Source organism: Phocoena phocoena, chromosome 8, assembly GCF_963924675.1.
Source record: "Phocoena phocoena chromosome 8, mPhoPho1.1, whole genome shotgun sequence".
NCBI classification, from domain to species: domain Eukaryota; kingdom Metazoa; phylum Chordata; class Mammalia; order Artiodactyla; family Phocoenidae; genus Phocoena; species Phocoena phocoena.
This window is the reverse complement of record NC_089226.1, coordinates 57,049,708-57,069,535: the sequence shown is the minus strand read 5'-3', so window position 1 is coordinate 57,069,535 and position 19,828 is coordinate 57,049,708. Positions and strand designations below refer to the sequence as shown.

The following is a 19,828-nucleotide window of genomic DNA, read 5'->3' as shown; positions in this document are numbered from 1 at the left end:
AAACTCTGTGTTGGGTGAGCCAGGAAGAATCCTCATGGTGTGTGTGTGTGTGTGTGTGTGTGTGTGTGTGTGTGTGTGTGTTTATAGAGGTGGCTTGTGGGGCAGAAAACACTGGTGCTGTTGGGAGTGGGGTGAGGAGGCGGGACTGGGGCCTGTTGCTCAGAAAACGTCACCATTTGGAAGTCATCAGTACTTCCTGTGATTTCTCTGTTAGAACCAAGCTGAGCTTCTTAAAAAAGAGACCTTTAAAAGGGGTTAGTGTTCATAATGGGTCTCAAAGGTCTTAAAGGGGTAGGAGTGTTCCTTGGGAGCCAGCTTTGGTGGGGTCAACAGGTGGAGCTCTCCCCACACCCCCAGGCCCCTGAGGGCTCTGGGTTTTAAAGGGGAGGCTACTGTGACCCACACCAGTGGGATCCTAGCAGGACCCATCTCTGAGCAAGGCTGAGCCTTAGCCCCCAGCCTTCTTCCCAGTAACACGCTCACAGCCTACAGGACTGACTCCCTGACTCCCTCCCTGAGGTCCTGGGGTTCAGAAAACTGGTCACCCCTCCCTGGTCTCCGTTGTCTGCCCCAGGGGCCTGCTACACCCTTTGGTCAGACCCTCGTGAAAATCAGGTTTCTTTGATTCAAGGACTTCCAGAGAGGGCTTACCCTGGCCCTCCCAGCCACATCCATGATACCCCTCCCTACCCCTGCTGCCCGGGCTGTCTCTACTTCATAGCCATTTTCTCTGAGAAGCCTTCCTGGATGCCCCTACTAGATTTTCTTTCTTCACTGTCCTCTCAAAGCCAGGCCTTTAGCTGTCCTAGGGCCTCATCCCACACCACCTTTTATTGTCATAAGACTGGAACTTCTGTGCCACAGTGACCTCACGCCCAGCACTGAGCAAGGCACAAAGTGAGTGCTAAGGACAAGTCAACCGCAGGCATGAATGAGTGGGGGACTTCAGGCGTTGTTTTAAAAGCCCTGGCTGAGCTGTCCTGGATACTGAATGAGGACCAGCAAATGTTAGGTTCTGCCCTCATGAGTGTCCCGGGACCCTTCTGATCAGAGGCCTGGTTTACTCAAGAAGCATGACCTCCGGAGGATCTTTAGGACTGAGCCCTTGGCAAACAGCTGTCATCCAGGATTATCCTGGGCCAGCTGGGTCCCTGCTCCCGTTTCCTCCGCAGGTTTCAACTCTGAACAGTCAGCTTGCTGCAGTTTGGTACCTGTTGGGTACCTAGGCTTTCATGGAAACTGACCTGTGAAATAATAGAGCTCTTAAAACCCTCGAAATTTCCTGGGTTCTAGCAGTGTCTTTTGTTTTAATGAGGGGACTCTTGGTGGCTTCTGGATCACTTCAGGATGGGGGCTGGTCACCAGAAAGACCAAGTCACGATTAGAAGCTTGGAATTTTCAGCCCTACCTTCCATCCCCTGGGAAGGGGAGAGGGGCTGGAGATTGAGTTAATCATTGATTATGCCAGCATGATGAAACCTTCATAAAAATCCCCAAAGTTTGAGGTTCAGAGAGCTTCTGGGTTGCTGGAGGCACTGGCAGGGTGGTGTGCTTGGCAAGGGCAGGGAGGCTCCGTGCCCCTTCCCCTATACCTTACCCTAAGCATCTCTTCCATCTGGATGTATTCTTTATCCTTTGAGGATAAATCAGTAAACATAAGTACGTGTTTCCCAGAGTTCTGTGAGCCATTCTAGCAAATTATTGAACCCAAGCAGGGAGTTGTGGGAATGCTGATTTACAGCAAGTCAGTCAGAAGTACAAGCGATAGCCTGGGACTTGCAATTGGCATCTGAAGTTGGGGAAGGGCGGGGGGACAGTCCTGTGGGACTGAGCCCTTCACCTGTGGGAGCTGACGCTGTCTCTAGGTAGATAGCGTCAGAATTGATTTCAATGTAGGGCCCCCCAGTTGGTGTTAGATAATGGCTTGATGTGAGGGACCTCCTCCACCCCCACCCCCCCCAACCACCTCTGGTGTCAGAAGTGAAGTGTGGTCACAGTGTGAGAGTAAAAGGGAAACACATGTGTGTCCCTCCCACACCCTCCCGATGGGGTCCTGTCCTCAGTCTCCAAGCAACTCCCACCCACTCCCATCTCATACCGACAGCTCACAGGAGCTGGGAATTTCTCAGATGGCCCGGATGGATGAATGCAGAGCCCTGAATGCCCACCCTCAAATGTGCATGGCGTACACACACACACACACACACACACACACACACACACACACACTCAAATGAAGCCAGACAGGGAGAGAGACACTGCTGAGCCAGAAGGACAAGTTTTATTAGATTCCAGCAAGACTATACAATACGTGTTTCATGCAGATTAAATAAGTGTCTTTGCTGCCCCTGAGAGGGAGCATTTTCATTGCTAGCTCCTTCTTTGGCATGTCACGGGGTGAGTGTCAAGGAGAATTCTCAACATATTCTGCATAGGGGACAGTTGGGATCATGACTGGGGGTGGAGGCGATACAGTGGGCAGCTGAGGGCTCCTGAGACCTTGAATCTTCAGAGGCTCAGGGACAACAGGACCTTGGTCCTTTGCTGGTGGTGGCACCAGAGGACCTTGATCTTTCAGAGGCACTGGGGGTATAGGAACTTGATTCTTCACAGGCTCTGGGACCACGGGGCCTTGATCCTTGACTAGTTCTGGACCTTGATTCTTTACAGGTTCTGCAATTACAGCATCGTGATCCTTTAGAAGCTCTGGGGCCCCTCCACCTTGATCTTTGACTGGCTCTGGGACCACGAAACCTTGCTTCTTTACAGACTCAGAGAGCACAGAAACTTCATTCTTCACAGGTGCTATGACCATGGCACTTTGATCCTGCGGTTGCTCTGGGACCACAGGACCTTGATCCTTGACAAGTGCTGGGCCCATGGGGCCTTTACCCACAGGTTCAGGGGCCATGGGGCCTTGATTCTTGACAGGTGCTTGGACCCCAGGGCCTTGATCCTTGACGGGTGCTGGGGCCACGGGGCCTTGATCCTTCAGAAGCTCTGGTACCACGGAACCTTGATCTTTAACTCTTGCTGGAACCATAGGACTTTGATTCTCTAGAGGCACTGGGGCCAAGGAATCTTGGTCCTTGACTGGTGCTGAGATCACAGAACCTTCATTCTTTAAAGGCTCAGGGACCACGTGATCTTGATCCTTAACTGATGCAGGAACTATGGGACCTAGATCCTTCAGAGACCCCGGGACCACAGGAACTTGATCCTTCAGAGGCTCTGGGACTGTGGGGTCTTGACCCTTTGAAGGCTTTTGGATCACGGGACCTTGATCTTTCAGAGGCCCAGGGCCCACGGGACCTTGATCTTTGTCTGGCTCTGTGGTTACAGGACCTTGACTCTTACGTGAATCACTGGTGCGTTCGACCTTGTTCCTGCAGAGGAGAGAGAGGTGGTCACTGTGAGGGCCAGTGCTCAGGCCAGGGACAGGGCAGAGCACAGATTGCCTGATAAGTCTTGGCCTAGTGGAGGCTGGGCAGGGCAGCTCTTGCTGGAGAGTCAGGAGGAGAACCTGATCTCCACATCCTTAGTACAGAATGTGGGGCTGGGTGGGGAGTAGGCTTGGGAATTGGTCATTCAATGTGCTTGCCAATTGATTATAACCTGCGCGTGGCATGGAGGGCAGTCCTCGGGTGACAGCAGCAGCACCGCAGCGGGACTCAGAGTCCTCCAGTGAGCGTCCTAGCAGCCTGTCCACCCCACACTCTACAGGCCATGCTTCCTTCCTCCAGAATATCTGGGCCCATCCTGGGGGCCCATCTTAGCTATCCTCTCAGAGGATCCTACAGGCTAGGGTGCTCCTGTTCTCAGGGGCTTCCCAGACTCCTTCCCTCCCCAACCCCCTAGTTAAGTGCTGAGTGGGGAGGGGCAAAGGGTCCAAGGCATGCATGAAAGAAAGAGGGAATGTTCCTCTTCCCCACCTCCCTGAAAAGGGAAAACGTAAAAACGTATTTTATCACCGACATTGCTTACAACAGCCAGCCGGCCGGGGTGACAATAAAAAACAGACCAGCTTTTAACTGGTTTTATTACTGCTTTTAAATTCTCTATAAACAATGCTCCCCATTGTCGCCTGTATCACATTTGGTAGGTGACTGGCTGGTAGGTGACATCTGGTAGTTCAGGCAGTGAAGAGGCCCTGCTCCCCTCGCTCCGTCCCCACTCTGGCTCCCTCTACTCTCCCTGGGCCCTTGGCCTCACTTACTCCAAGGCTCTGGGGCTGATTTCCCGGCAACCAAGAGTCCAGGCCTCTCATCAGAACCCTCACAGGCTGCTCCACCTGCCTCACTGTGGACCCCCGCCCCACCTCTCAGCCCACCCACATCATGGAGAGCAGGTGACATCACTGACACCAAGGGCAAACGTTGCCACACTCAGACCACCCCAGTCAAGATGAGCGTGCACCCTCCTGCCCTGCAGGCTGGGCTCAGACACTGTCACAAGCCTATGCACACTTACAGCACATTCTACTTTCCAAATCACTTCTTTCCAAAGCTCATTTCAGCAACCCAGCAACCCTGTGGAGCTCGAAGGGAGGATTTATTACCCTTACTTGTATGATATATAGATGAAGAAACTGAGGTCGAGTGGGCAAGTGATACGGGAAGTGAGGGGACCTGCATGGACTGTAAAGTCTGGGTCTTTCCACTCCTGGGGCCTGTGCTCCTTCCCTTATAGCACCTGCCACATAGCAGGTGCTCAATCTTGGTCGTTATTATTACTCTTTTACACATTGCAGTCAAGTCTTTATGCTTAAAATCATTTCAGTATTTTAACAGTTCCTATAGTTTAAAGCTGGCCCAGTAAGACTTCTACTTGGTAACACTTTCTTAGCTCATTATGGTTTCGTCTCTCTGGGCCCCAAGTGTGTCATCTATTTCATTGGGTAAAATGATATTGACTCAGAAATTTATGATGATGAGAAATTATGTACATAGAGCACACCTTGTACCATATTACTATGTAATATTATAATTATTTTTCTATTTACTTACACACATCTGGACTATTTTTATTCCGACATGTCATCCTGATCCAGAAGCTTTTTACTATATTTAGCGCCTTGAGCCCTTAGGAACTGACATCTCTCAGCAGAGTACACAGTGCCCCAGGCAGCCTGTCCATCCAGTCCCTCTTGATGTCTCTGAGCATCACAGTGGACAGAGAGGGGCCGGGGTGGCTTGCTGGTTCAGCACATCACAGAGCACAGCTGTCCTGGCCACGTGAACCCAGCTGGCTGCCATCAGTAGGACCTTAGTGTCTGTGGAGGGAGCCAGGCAAGGCCACGAAAAACATGCAGAATCCAAGGATGGCATTAAAATACCTCTAATACCTGGTGGTTGGCCAGAAAGGAAAAATAAAAACCTAATTCAGAATAGAATCCAGCAGGACACTGATTAGATGAATCCTATCCGCAAGTGAACAACTTGGGTAGAGTCATCCTGAAAGGGGTGATGAAGCTGAGACAGGAGACAAAAGAGGTGACCAGGGCTTAACTTGATCTCAGGAGCTTGGGTTGCAAAACCTATCCCATTGGCAGGACATGGACTCAGTGTCCCCTGCTGGCATGGAGATTTAAAAGAGGGCCAGACCCACAGCATGGGGTGCAAAGTATAGTTTCCTGATGTTTGGGGCACTGGCTCCCATGCCCTGCCTTATTCTTCTGAATGAGCATTCTCATGAACTAACCTTAAATTTGCTCAGAGATACACCCCTATGTGGCTCTGGTTAGTAAACTTGTTTCCTTAGTAAGTGTCTTTAATCATGGAAAGTTTTAGAAAAAAGATTAGAAATGAGAAATTAAATCAAATCTATATATTACCTTTTTTGGGTATTAAATTTAGGAAAAATTTGTGTAGATTTAGTTTGAAAGTATTTGTAATGTTTAAAATAATTTGGCATATTATATCTAACAGATTAGCTTTGTGATTCCTATAAAAAAGGTGTAATTTAATAATTAATTTAGACTTGATTTTAAGTTGAAAGATATAAGTTAACTGTCCTGAAGCTCTCATACTGTAAAGAAGCCAAGTCTGGACTTTTGGAAAAGCCACTTGGAAAGGCCATATGGAGAGAGCAAGAGGTACCCAGCCAGCTCCCAGCTGCTCTAACCCCGAGCCGTTCAACTCACCCCACTTGATACACTGGAAATTTTAGGCAAGGCCGTGTGGCTGACAGGGTCTTGGTGCTCTGGCTGGGTGTCAGGCCTGTGCCTCTGAGGTGGGGGAGCCGAGTTCAGGACATTGGTCTACCAGAGACCTCCCAGCTCCATGTAACATCAAACGGCAAAAGCTCTCCCAGAGACTTCCATCTCAACGCTGAGACCCAGCTCCACTCAATGACCAGCAAGCTACAGTGCTGGACACCCCATGCCAAACAACTAGCAAGACAGGAACACAACCCCACCCATTAGCAGAGAGGCTGCCTAAAATCAGAATAGGGTCACAGACACCCCAAAACACACCACCGGACATGGTCCTGCTCACCAGAAAGATCCAGCCTCATCCGCCAGAACACAGGCACCAGACCCTCCAGCATGAAGCCTATACAACCCACTGAACCAACCTTAGCCACTGGGGGCAGACACCAAAAACAACAGGAACTACAAACCTTCAGACTGCGAAAAGGAGACCCCAAACACAGTAAGTTAAGCAAAATGAGAAGACAGAGAAACACACAGCGGATGAAGGAGCAAGGTAAAAACCCATCAGACCAAACAAATGAAGAGGAAATAGGCAGTCTACCTGAAAAAGAATTCAGAGTAATGAAAGTAAAGATGACCCAAAATCTTGGAAATAGAATGGAGAAAATATAAGAAACATTTAACAAGGACCTAGAAGAACTAAAGAGCAAACAAACGATGATGAACAACACAATAAATGAAATCAAACATTTTCTAGAAGGAATCAATAGCACAATAACCGAGGCAGAAAAACGGATAAGTGACCTGGAAGATAAAATAGTGGAAATAACTACTGCAGAGCAGAATAAAGAAAAAAGAATGAAAAGAATTGAGGACAGTCTTAGTGATATCTGGGACAACATTAAACTCACTGATATTCGAATTATAGGGGTCCCAGAAGAAGAAGAGAAAATAAAAGGACTGAGAAAATATTTGAAGAGATTATAATTGAAAACTTCCCTAATATGGAAAAGAAATTGTCAATCAAGTCCAAGAAGCACAGAGAGTCCCATACAGGATAAATCCAAGGAGAAACACACCAAGACACATATTAATCAAACTATAAACAATTAAATACAAAGAAAAAATATTAAAAGCAGCAAGGGAAAAACAACAAATAACATGCAAGGGAATCCCCATAAGGTTAACAGCTGATCTTTCAGCAGAAACTCTGCAAGCCAGAAGGGACTGGCAGGACATAGTTAAAGTGATGAAAGGGAAAAACATACAACCAAGATTACTCTACCCAGCAAGGATCTCATTCAGATTAAACAGAGAAATTAAAATCTTTACAGACAAGCAAAAGCTAAGAGAATTCAGCACCACCAAACCAGCTTTACAACAAATGCTAAAGGAACTTCTCTAGGCAGGAAACACAAGAGAAGGAAAAGACCTACAGTAACAAACTCAAAGCAATTAAGAAAATGGTAATAGGAACATACATATCAATAATTACCTTAAATGTAATTGGATTAAATGCTCCCACCAAAAGACACAGACTGGCTGAATGGATACAAAAACAAGACCCATAAATATGCTGTCTACAAGCGACCCACGTCAGACCTAGGGACACATACAGACTGAAAGTAGGGGGAAAAAGATATTCCATGTAAATGGAATTCAAAAGAAAGCTGGAGTAGCAAGTCTCATATCAGACAAAATAGACTTTAAAATTAAAACTATTACAAGAGACAAAGAAGGACACTACATAATGATCAAGGGATCAATCCAAGAAGAAGAAGATATAACAGTTGTAAATATTTATGCACCCGACACAGGAGCACATCAATACATAAGGAAAATGCTAACAGCTGTAAAAGGGGAAATCAACAGTAACACAATCATAGTAGGGGACTTTAACACCCCACTTTCACCAATGGACAGATCATCTAAAATGAAAATAAATAAGGAAACACAAGCTTTAAATGATACATTAAACAAGATGGACTTAATTGATATTTATAGGACATTCCATCCAAAAACAGAAGAATATACTTTCTTAAATGCTCATGGAACATTCTCCAGGATAGATCATATCTTGGGTCATATATCAAGCCTTGGTAAATTTAAGAAAATCAAGTATCTTTTCCGACCACAACGCTGAGACTAGATATCAATTACAGGAAAAAACTGTAAAAAATACAAACACATGGAGGCTACACAATACACTACTAAATAACCAAGAGATCACTGAAGAAATCAAAAAATACCTAGAAACAAATGGCAATGAAAACACGACGACCCAAACCCACTGGATGCAGCAAAAGCAGTTCTAAGACGGAATTTTATAGCAATACAATCCTACCTCAAGAAATAAGAAACATCTCAAATAAACAACCTAACCTTACACCTAAAGCCATTAGATAAAGAACAAAAAAACTCCAAAGTTAGCAGAGGGAAAGAAGTCATAAAGATCAGATCAGAAATGAATGAAAAAGAAATGAAGGAAACAGTAGCAAAGATCAATAAAACTAAAAGCTGGTTCTTTGAGAAGATAAACAAAATTGATACACCATTAGCCAGACTCATCAAGAAAAAAAGGGAGAAGACTCAAATCAATAGAATTAGAAATGAAAAAGGAGAAGTAACAACTGACACTGCAGAAATACAAAGGATCATGAGAGATTACTACAAACAACTATATGCCAATAAAATGGACAATCTGGAAGAAATGAACAAATTCTTAGAAAAGCACAACCTTCTGAGACTGAACCAGGAAGAAATAGAAAATATAAACAGACCAATCACAAGCATTGAAATTGAGACTGTGATTAAAAATCTTCCAACAAACAAAAGGCCAGGACCAGATGGCTTCACAGGCGAATTCTATCAAACATTTAGAGAAGAGCTAACACCTATCCTTCTCAAACTCTTCCAAAATATAGCAGAGGGAGGAACACTCCCAAAGTCATTCTACAAGTGATTCTACACCATCACTGTGGTACCAAAACCAAAGATGTCACAAAGAAAGAAAACTACAGGCCAATATCACTGACGAACATAGATGCAAAAATCCTCAACAAAGTACTAGCAAACAGAATCCAACAGCACATTAAAAGGAGCATACACCATGATCAAGTGGGGTTTACCCCAGGAATGCAAGGATTCTTCAATATACACAAATCAATAAATGTGATAAACCATATTAACAAATTGAAGGAGAAAAACCATATGATCATCTCAATAGATGCAGAAAAAGCTTTTGAGAAAATTCATCACTCATTTATGATATAAAAAAACAAAAACTCTCCAGAAAATAGGCATAGAGGGAACTTACCTGAACATAATAAAGGCCATATATGACAAACCCACAGCCAACATCGTCTTCAATGGTGAAAAACTGAAACCATTTCCTCTAAGATCAGGAACAAGACAAGGTTGTCCACTCTCACCACTATTATTCAACATAGTTTTGGAAGCTTTAGTCACAGCAATCAGAGAAGAAAAAGAAATAAAAAGAATCCAAATCGGAAAAGAAGTAAAGCTGTCACTGTTTGCAGATGACATGATACTCTACATAGAGAATCCTAAAGATGCTACCAGAAAACTGCTAGAGCTAATCAATGAATTTGGTAAAGTAGCAGGACACAAAATTAATGCACAGAAATCTCTTGCATTCCTATACACTAATGATGAAAAATCTGAAAGAGAAATTAAGGAAACACTCTCATTTACCATTGCAACAAAAAGAATACAATATCTAGGAATGAACCTACTTAAGGAGAAAAAAATACCTGTATGCAGAAAACTATAAGACACTGCTGAAGGAAATTAAAGATGACACAAACAGATGGAGAGATATACCATGTTCTTGGATTGGAAGAATCAACATTGTGAAAATGACTATACTACCGAAAGCAATCTGCAGATTCAATGCAATCCCTATCAAACTACCACTGGCATTTTTCACAGAACTAGAACAAAAAGTTTCACAATTTGTACAGGAACACAAATGACCCCGAAGTGCCAAAGCAATTTTGAGAACAAAAAACGGAGCTGGAGGAATCAGGCTCCCTGACTTCAGACTATACTACAAAGCTACAGTAATCAAGACAGTATGGTACTGGCACAAAAACAGATATATAGATCAATGGAACAGGATAGAAAGCCCAGAGATAAACCCACGCACATATGGTCACCTTATTTTTGATAAAGGAGGCAAGAATATACAATGGAGAAAAGACAGCCTCTTCAATAAGTGGTGCTTGGGAAAACTGGACAGCTACATGTAAAAGAATGAAATTAGAACACTCCCTAACACCATACACAAAAATAAGCTCAGAATGGATCAAAGACCTAAATGTAAGGCCAGACACTCTATAACTCTAAGAGGAAAACATAGGCATAACACTCTAGGACATAAATCACAGCAAGATCCTTTTTGACCCACCTCTTAGAGAAATGGAAATGAAAACAAAAATAAACAAATGGGACCTAATGAAACTTCAAAGCTTTTGCACAGCAAAGGAAATCATAAACAAGATGAAAAGACAACCCTCAGAATGAGAGAAAATATCTGAAAATGAAGCAACTGACAAAGGATTAATCTCCAAAATTTACTCCAAAATCTCTAAAATCTCCATATTGAGCTCGTGCAGCTCAATATCAAAAAAACAAACAACCCGATCCAAACATGGGCAGAAGACCTAAAGAGACATTTCTCCAAAGAAGATGTACAGATGGCCAACAAACACATGAGAGGATGCTCAACATCACTAATCATTAGAGAAATGTAAATCAAAACTACAATGAGGTATCACCTCACACCAGTCAGAATGGCCATCATCAAAAAATCTAGAAACAATAAATGCTGGAGAGGGTGTGGAGAAAAGGGAACACTCTTGCACTGCTGGTGGGAATGTAAATTGATGCAGCCACTATGGAGAACAGTATGGAGGTTCCTTAAAAAACTAAAAATAGAGCTACCATACGACCCAGCAATCCCACTACTGGGCATATACCCTGAGAAACCATAATTCAAAAAGAGTCATGTACCACAATGTTCATTGCAGCTCTATTTACAATAGCCAGGACATGAAAGCAACCTAAGTGTCCGTCGACAGATGAATGGATAAAAAAGATGTGACACATATATACAATAGAATATTACTCAGCCATAAAAAGAAATGAAATTGTGTTATTCGTAGTGAGGTGGATGGACCTAGAGTCTGTCATACAGAGTGAAGTAAGTCAGAAAGAGAAAAACAAATACCGTATGCTAACACATATATATGGAATCTTAAAAAAAAATGGTTCTGAGGAAACCAATGGCAGGACAGGAATAAAGACACAGATGTAGAGAATGGAGTTGAGGACATGGGGAGGGGAAAGGGTAAGCTGGCATGAGGTGAGAGAGTGGCATGGACATATATACAATACCAAATGTGCAATAGATAGCTAGTGGGAAGCAGCCGCATAGCATAAGGAGATCAGCTCGGTGCTTTGTGACCACTTAGAGGGGTGGGATAGGGATGGTGGGAGGGAGACACAAGAGGGAGGAGACATGGGGATATGTATAGCTGATTCACTTTGTAATAAAGCAGAAACAAACACACCATTGTAAAGCAATTATGCTCCAATAAAGATGTTGAAAAAAAAAGAAAGATATAAGACAATTTTATAAATTTTGTAAACAATGATGGAACTTTTATTACAGCTCAGTAGTAAACATATTTTTAAGCTTAGTTTATTTTAAATTACTTACAATTTATTTTAAAATATTTAGGGGAATTGAATTAAGTTATAAAATCCTCCTTAAAAGAGTTTGTTAAATTTTACTAGATTTTTAAGTTTGTTACTTTTATAAATTAAGCTTTTGTTTTTAAAACGAATGCAGTCTTGGTTGGTTTTCCTGTGAACAAAACCACTCTCAGGGGCAACATAAAACTCTCATTGACACTGACTGGCCATCACTTCGTTCCATGGTGGCCTGCCAGGCTCCCCATCTGTAAAATGTCCCACCACTCACAGTGCCATCTGTGTGAATGAGACAGAGCCACTCCCCCAGGGTGGAAGCCGATGCGTGGTAGGTGAGTGGAGATGGGCTGGGTTCAGTTCCACTCAGCCCACAGGCCAGCTGCCCAGGGGCGCAGCCCAACCTGCACAACTGAGTCTGAGTCTGGTGCCTTGAGCCAGCTGCAGATCTTCTCAGGACAGCATATGAGACAGGTTCCTTTCACCTCCCAGCCTGTGTACCCTCTTAGAAACTAGAACGACCTGCTGGCTTTCTCTTGGTTTCTGTGATGCTAATTGCCTGCCAGACCTTGGGCAATTACTCAACCACAATAGACCTCAGTTTCCTCACCTGTAAAATGGGGATAGCAATACAAATGTCAGGGACAATTATGACAGAGGATTCGATGATCCTGTTGGCCAGGGATCTGAAATGATAATTTGTGGCATCTCTAGAGTGCTTTTGTGCCTTACATGAATAAGTCCATGACCATAATAACTGTGTAAGAGTTTATCAGATGATCACACGCTCATTACTTTAGCTCACTGGAGCCTCCTGGCAGCCCTGGAAGAAGGCAGGGAAGGTGGTGGGCAGCCCTGCAGCCTCACCCTCCTGCACTGTCCTCTGGCCACCCCCCGCTGCTGCTTTGTTGCTGCTGCCTGGATTGCCCTCTTTAACCCGCTTTTCCTGTCTGTCCCTGATGGCTTGGCTCAGATCCCACCTTACAAGGTCTTCCTGGATGCACCTCTCCAAATTAGTTTTGTCTGTATCTCCCTTGCAGCACCATTTTACAGTCTCTCCCCACATTCATTGATACCCTAATCGCATGTCAGTTTTCCCCCCATTCGACTGTGAACTCCCTGAAGCCAGGGGCCATCCACCTGGCCTGCAGCCCCAATGCTCAGCACAGTACCTGGAGCAAAGAAGGTCAAACAGAAAGATGTACAAATTATTGTTGCTGAAACCTGGTTCATCATCTATCCCATGGTCCCAGCCAGAAACTCAGAGTCATCCTAGATACTTTCGACTCCCTCAAAACCTTCACCCAATCCATCAGGAACCATCTGTTCCGGTACCTAACATTTATTTCCTGAATATTGACATTTCTTTCCCTCCCTCCCTTCCCCCACCAGCTGTGCCATCATCTCTGTGGACCACTGTCACCGTCCCCTAACTGGTATCCCTGGCCCCTCCTCCAATCCATTCTTCACACAGAAATCAGGATGACCTTTCAAAAAAGCAAACCCTTCCCCTGCTGAGGACTCTTCAAGGTTTGTCCTTGCGCTGAGAATAAAGAGGTTTTACCCTGTTCCATGGCCTCACCTCGCTGACCAGCCTGCTCCCACCGTCACCCAGCTCTCTACGCCCCAGACTCCCATGCCCTGCTCCTTTCCATTTACATCTTTTGCACATGCTGTTGTCTCCTCCTGTGACCTTCTCTTGCTTCCTCATCTCCTGTTCATACTACTCATCCTCCGTCTCTCAGCTCACCTTCCCAGGGAAGCAGATGTGACCAGGCCCCTGCTACAGGCTCTCCTAGTCTCTGACACTTTCTTTCACATCCCTTACCACAGCTAATTACTTGCATTCTTTTCCGTTCATGTTTCTCCTACTAGACTGAAGCTTCAAAGGGCAGGACCGTGTCAATTTCGTAAATCATTGTACCTAAAACAGTGCCTGACCCAGGGAAAGCCCTGACTAGATACTTGTCGAATGAATGAATAAATGAGAGACTTTTCTGTGCCAGGCTCTGTTCTATTTGCAAAATGTAGCGTTCCAAGGTTACATGAGACAACCAAAGTCTTAGGAACTTAGTTTTCTGCCCTTCTTCCTGTTTCCATGGTGACAGGCAATGCCTCCTGGGTACACACACGCTGACCTTGGATCCAAGCTTTATTAGAGTCTGTAAACAGAATTACCAAGCACTGCCCTGAGACTATCTGGAGAAAGGCTGATTCTTGCCATTGCACACAGCTCTAATCCCATAATCCACCTGGTTTTTTTTTTCTTCTCAGACTCTCCTGATGCACCATCACAGCAGCCCAGAGTTGGGGCAGTGCTCCTGGTATAGGGCCCTGTTCAGAAATCAGGGACCTATAGACCCTGTCCTTGAACCCCCTGCTTCCACAGCTTAGAAAAGCCCTGAGAAAGTAAGAAACTCATATTTCCTGAGCAATAACCACGTGCCAGGCTCGGTGCTGGGTATGGTCATTTCTTGGACGGTATAGAGCAGGCTGCTGGAGGAGAAAGTGCACTGACTGTGCTCGAGGCCAGAAGAGCTGGGTTCGAAGGCTGACTCAACTCCATCCTAGCCATGGTGTCATCATGGGCATCCAGGCTGCAACGTTTCAGTTTCCTTAATCTATAAAATGGGGATTACAGCACCCACCTTCCAGGGAGGATTCATTTATGGAAACACTCATGGCATGACCCCTGGAATACAGGTGATATTTAGTATTAACTAAATGTTAGTCCCAGAAAGGGACTTGGCGATCTGGTCCAATGTCTCACTCTACAGATGGGAAACTAGGCCCGGAGTGGGCAAGCAGCTCTCCCAAAGCCACACAGCTAGAAATAGCAGGTCCAGGACTAAATAGAGGCCTCTCAAAATCTCACTGGGTGGGTAGAAGGGATGGAGCAAACTCACTTGAAACAAAGATGGGCAGGAGGGGCTGAGAGGGGCCCTGCAGGAGGAGGGGGGACAGTGGGCCAGGCGATTTCACAGCTTTGTCTCCTCCTGTCTGCCTCCAAGGGCCCTGGACAGGCACCCATGTTCCCTAGACACAGACAGAGCTCCCAACACGTTATAAGAGATGCAGTTACCCGAGGCGGGGTGTCAAGGAAACCGTCTTTGAAAGGCTTGTTATTCTTATGAAGAATTGCAGGAGACAAGGCCTTCTCAAAACAAGAACTCGCGCCCCGCCCCTCCCCCCCCACGGGACTCTGTGGCCTCTATTCTAGCAATTGTCATGGCGTTTGGTAATTGCCTGCCTCTCCCCCTGGCTCATGGGCTGTTTTGTTCATCTCTGCATCGTCAGTGCCTAGTGTCTGGCTCATAGCACCTGGCGGCCATTTGTGGGAGTAATGGGTGGCTGGCATATAGTTTTTCTCTTTATTCTATTTGATGTTTTTTTCTCTTTTATCCATTCATTGGACAAAGTCTGCTGAGCCTGCGCTCTGGGTTAGGTCCTCTGCTGGGGGAACAGGTGGGAATGAGCCCGGGGCCCTGACTTGCGGAGCCCCCCGTGTCGGGTGCACACCACGAACACTGTAAAGCTACCAGTGCACCAGGACCATCAGCCCTGGCCCCAAGCCCTCACCTGCCTGAGTTTCTCCAACCGGAGAAGGCTGGAAGTCCTTTCAGTGCGAAGATGTCACTTTGCTTGAGAAGTCCTTTCTCTCTGGGCCCTGAGAGCACAACTCCACAGAGCCACTTCAAAGGTGCCCAGGCTGAAGGGACAGACCTGGGGGTCATCGGGTCTCCCGAACTTGTGATGCTGTCTCCCGCTGGCTGGCCCCAGCCTCTGCCTGCGCTGCCCTGGCGGGGGGGTCAGGGCCACACAGCGGGTGAGGCAGCCCACCCTCTGTAGCCTGGACCCTGAGCAGAAGCCTGTATTTCTGTCAGCTCCACTCCCTGTGTCCCTGCCCTGATCCGGGTTCTGTGCCGTGGGGCCACCCTTCCAGAGAATGCCACGCTGCCTGACCCAGGACTGAGATCTGAAGATATTCCTGGCTTCTCTGGGCAACGCATGTCCCCCAACAGCTCAGAGCCCGCACCGTCCTGACTGCTCTCCTCACTGCACATCTCCGTTGGCTTCCCTCCCTTGGAAAGTGTGCCCCCAGAACTGAAAGGGATGTCGCAGTTACAGTCTCCAAAAAGCAGCACCTGGCGCCTCTGCCCTGGCACCTCTACTGATACGGCCCTCGGCAGCTCTCTCTAAGGCACGTCAGTGCTGTTGCCCAGCACCACTGCCCATCTGCCTAGTGACGCCCTCAGCAACTAAAGGTTCAGGTCCGGGGTTACTCCCTCAGGGAGATCACCCTGACCCTCCACCTCCAGGGGTCGAGTACTCCTTCTCCTGTGTCCCCGCAGCCCCCCTCTGTCCCCATCCCCTCGCCCCATCACAGCAGCCTCCATCAGATGAGCTGCCAACCGTTCTGTAGCTGCCTCTCCAGACTGGGGCTCTTTAGGGCAGAGACCATGTCTGCTGCACTCTCTTTCCTCTGTCTTTCCCTCCCTCCCTCTCTCCTTCCCCACCCTTCGCCCTCCCCTCCTCTTTACTCACTCCATCTTTCCACAAACTTTTAATAAATGCCTACTCAGTGCCAGGCTACTGACGAGAGTGGAGAGCCAGAGCACCCTGGCATAGGGCTGGCACATACAGGATGCCTGCACCCCAAATGGGAAGATTAAAAACAAAAACTCACACAAGATCAAATTCTAACAACTGCATTTACAAGACACACAAATGCTTTCCTATTCTTAACTGCCTTAGCACCTTTTTTGTCCTCCCAAACTGTAACCTCTCTTTATGGTTTTCTAAGAGGACTTTACATCCAATGTGGCACATTGTATTCTCACAGCAGCCCGTCACCCAGGCAGACAGGGGTCACTCGTGCCCCCATTTTCCAGAGGTGGAAGCGGGGCTCCGAAGGGTCACATAGTGAGTCGGTGGCAACGTCAAGACCTTAACTGAGGATGACAGACTTTCGGTCAAGCTCTTTCCTTTTTACAACAGTATCCCTCAGGGGTGTGGCTTCAACCATAGAGATTCCAAATTTGTCAGCAGAGGTCTGAACTGCGTCTGGCTTGACATGACTCTGACTGGTTCTTCCTGGTCCAGGAGGCTGCAGCCATTGACCTCTGCAGGTCCCCAGCTTCGAGCTCCCAACTGTTTCTCCTGAGAGTTGCCCCTCTGGGACTCCAAGAACCAGTCCCTCTTCGCCTCAGCCCTTCCCGCATCTACTACACGAGGACCTCCCTGGTTTACCTCCTGGGGTTCAGCAGACCCTGGCAAAGAAGATCGTCTCAGAAAACAGGGGCATCCTGGTCTAAGAGTGCCCATCTGCACCCACACCTGTAAACCCTACCTGTATGGCTGCCAGCCAGTCTACCAGCCCGGGGCTACAAAGGGAGTCCACCCAGATGTGGCTCATCTGCACAGGAAGAGAGGCTAGGACCATGGCTAAAAAAATGGCTGCCACCACAAGGCTTAATTCTGGGTGGGGGAGGGGTAGGAGGTAGTGACTGTGCTGATCAAACTCAGCATCTGTGACCTTCATCTGACTCACTTTCCAAAGATGATGAGAATACTTAGGGTCACCGAAGGTTTTGGAGCAAGGAAGAGAGAGGATGAAGAGACTGCCCTTTCAGGAATTCTCTACAGTAGGGATCCTAGAGATGGTCCCAAGTACTGGACAAGGAATGGGTTTCAGTCACCCAAACCAGGCTCCAAATCCTGGCTCACCACTTACAAGTTGTGTGACTTTGTTATTTAATCACCTAGTCTAGACTTGTTTATCTGTGAATGGGGATGATGCCTACAACAGACTCTCTAGCCCTATTGTGAGGATTAAATGCGAACAACTGTGTAAAGGTCAAATAAGTGTTCCTTCCCTTCCCCTAGGTTGTGCCACCTCTGCATTTTACAGAAGTGGCACCAGACAGCTGGGGCAGATTCTTAGTTCAGATTTTTCTCCACCACTCCAGGTCCCCTGTGGGTAGATGTGTTCTCCTGAAGTACAGGGAGATGGTTGCAGTACATAGCTAGATAGTTTTGTTTTCTGCCCTGTGTTGTTGCTTTTTCTTTAAAAATTTTTTACTTTATTTATTTTTTGGCTGCGCCATGGGTGGCATGTGGGATCTTAGTTCCCTGACCAGGGATCGAACCCATGCCCCCTGCAGTGGAAGCATGGAGTCTTAACCACTGGACCACCAGGGAAGTCCCTGCGTTTTCCTTTTTACATTTTTGCTGGTAAGTACCTTTTCTGGATATAACCTCCTAAGAACTAAATAAATTCCCATTTGTATAAAAAATACTTTAAAAGCTCCCTTGGTTGTTTTAACACCAAGAAGGCAAAGTCAGGGGCATAGTTGACTGTCTCGATGAGCTGCCATGAATCTGACAATCCTGCTAATGATGCTTTTAAAAATGTGAAGTTCTGCATTAAAAGCATCATACACCATGATCAAGTGGGGTTTATCCCAGGAATGCAAGGATCTTCAGCATACACAAATCAATCAAGGTGATACACCATATTAACAAATTGAAGGAGAAAAACCATATGATCATCTCAATAGATGCAGAAAAAGCTTTCGACAAAATTCAACACCAATTTATGATGAAAACCCCTCCAAAATGTAGGCATAGAGGGAACTTACCTGAACATAATAAAGGCCATATATGACAAATCCACAGCCAACATTGTTCTCAATGGTGAAAAACTGACTTCACTTCCTCTAAGATCAGGAACAAGACAAGGTTGTCCACTCTCACCACTATTATTCAACATAGTTTTGGAAGCTTTAGCCACAGCAATCAGAGAAGAAAAAGAAATAAAAGGAATCCAAATCGGAAAAGAAGAAGTAAAGCTGTCACTGTTTGCAGATGACGTGATACTATACATAGAGAATCCTAAAGATGCTACCAGAAAACTACTAGAGCTAATCAATGAATTTGGTAAAGTAGCAGGATACAAAATTAATGCACAGAAATCTCTGGCATTCCTATACACTAATGATGAAAAATCTGAAAGAGAAATTAAGGAAACACTCTCATTTACCATTGCAACAAAAAGAATAAAATACCTAGGAATAAACCTACTTAAGGAGACAAAACACCTGTATGCAGAAAACTATAAGACACTGATGAAAGAAATTAAAGATGATACAAACAGATGGAGAGATATACCATGTTCTTGGATTGGAAGAACCAACATTGTGAAAATGACTATACTACTGAAAGCAATCTACAGATTCAATGCAATCCCTATCAAACTACCACTGGCATTTTTCACAGAACTAGAACAAAAAGTTTCACAATTTGTATGGGAACACAAATGACCCCGAATTGCCAAAGCAATTTTGAGAACAAAAAACGGAGCTGGAGGAATCAGGCTCCCTGACTTCAGACTATACTACAAAGCTACAGTAATCAAGACAGTATGGTACTGGCACAAAAACAGATATATAGATCAATGGAACAGGATAGAAAGCCCAGAGATAAACCCACGCACATATGGTCACCTTATCTTTGATAAAGGAGGCAGGAATGTACAGTGGAGAAAGGACAGCCTCTTTAATAAGTGGTGCTGGGAAAACTGGACAGGTACATGTAAAAGTATGAGATTAGATCACTCCATAACACCATACACAAAAATAAGCTCAAAATGGATTAAAGACCTAAATGTAAGGCCAGAAACTATCAAACTCTTAGAGGAAAACACAGGCATTTACACTCTATGACATAAATCACAGCAAGATGTTTTTTGACCCACCTCCTAGAGAAATGGAAATAAAAACAAAAATGAACAAATGGGACCTAATGAAACTTCAAAGCTTTTGCACAGCAAAGGAAATCATAAACAAGATGAAAAGACAACCCTCAGAATGAGAGAAAATATCTGAAAATGAAGCAACTGACAAAGGATTAATCTCCAAAATTTACTCCAAAATCTCTAAA

At 45.6% G+C, this 19,828-nt stretch overlaps 1 protein-coding gene across 1 annotated transcript in view; it reads right to left on the bottom strand.

Moving 5' to 3' along the window:
• Positions 1-2,404: 2,404 nt before the first annotated feature.
• Positions 2,405-19,828, bottom strand: part of MAP6 (microtubule associated protein 6) — an 88,608-nt gene continuing 71,184 nt past the window's right edge. Inside the window, exon 4 of the mRNA XM_065883073.1 lies at positions 2,405-3,386. Coding sequence (XP_065739145.1) covers positions 2,405-3,386 — 982 coding nt within the window. The remainder of the gene's footprint in view (positions 3,387-19,828) is intronic.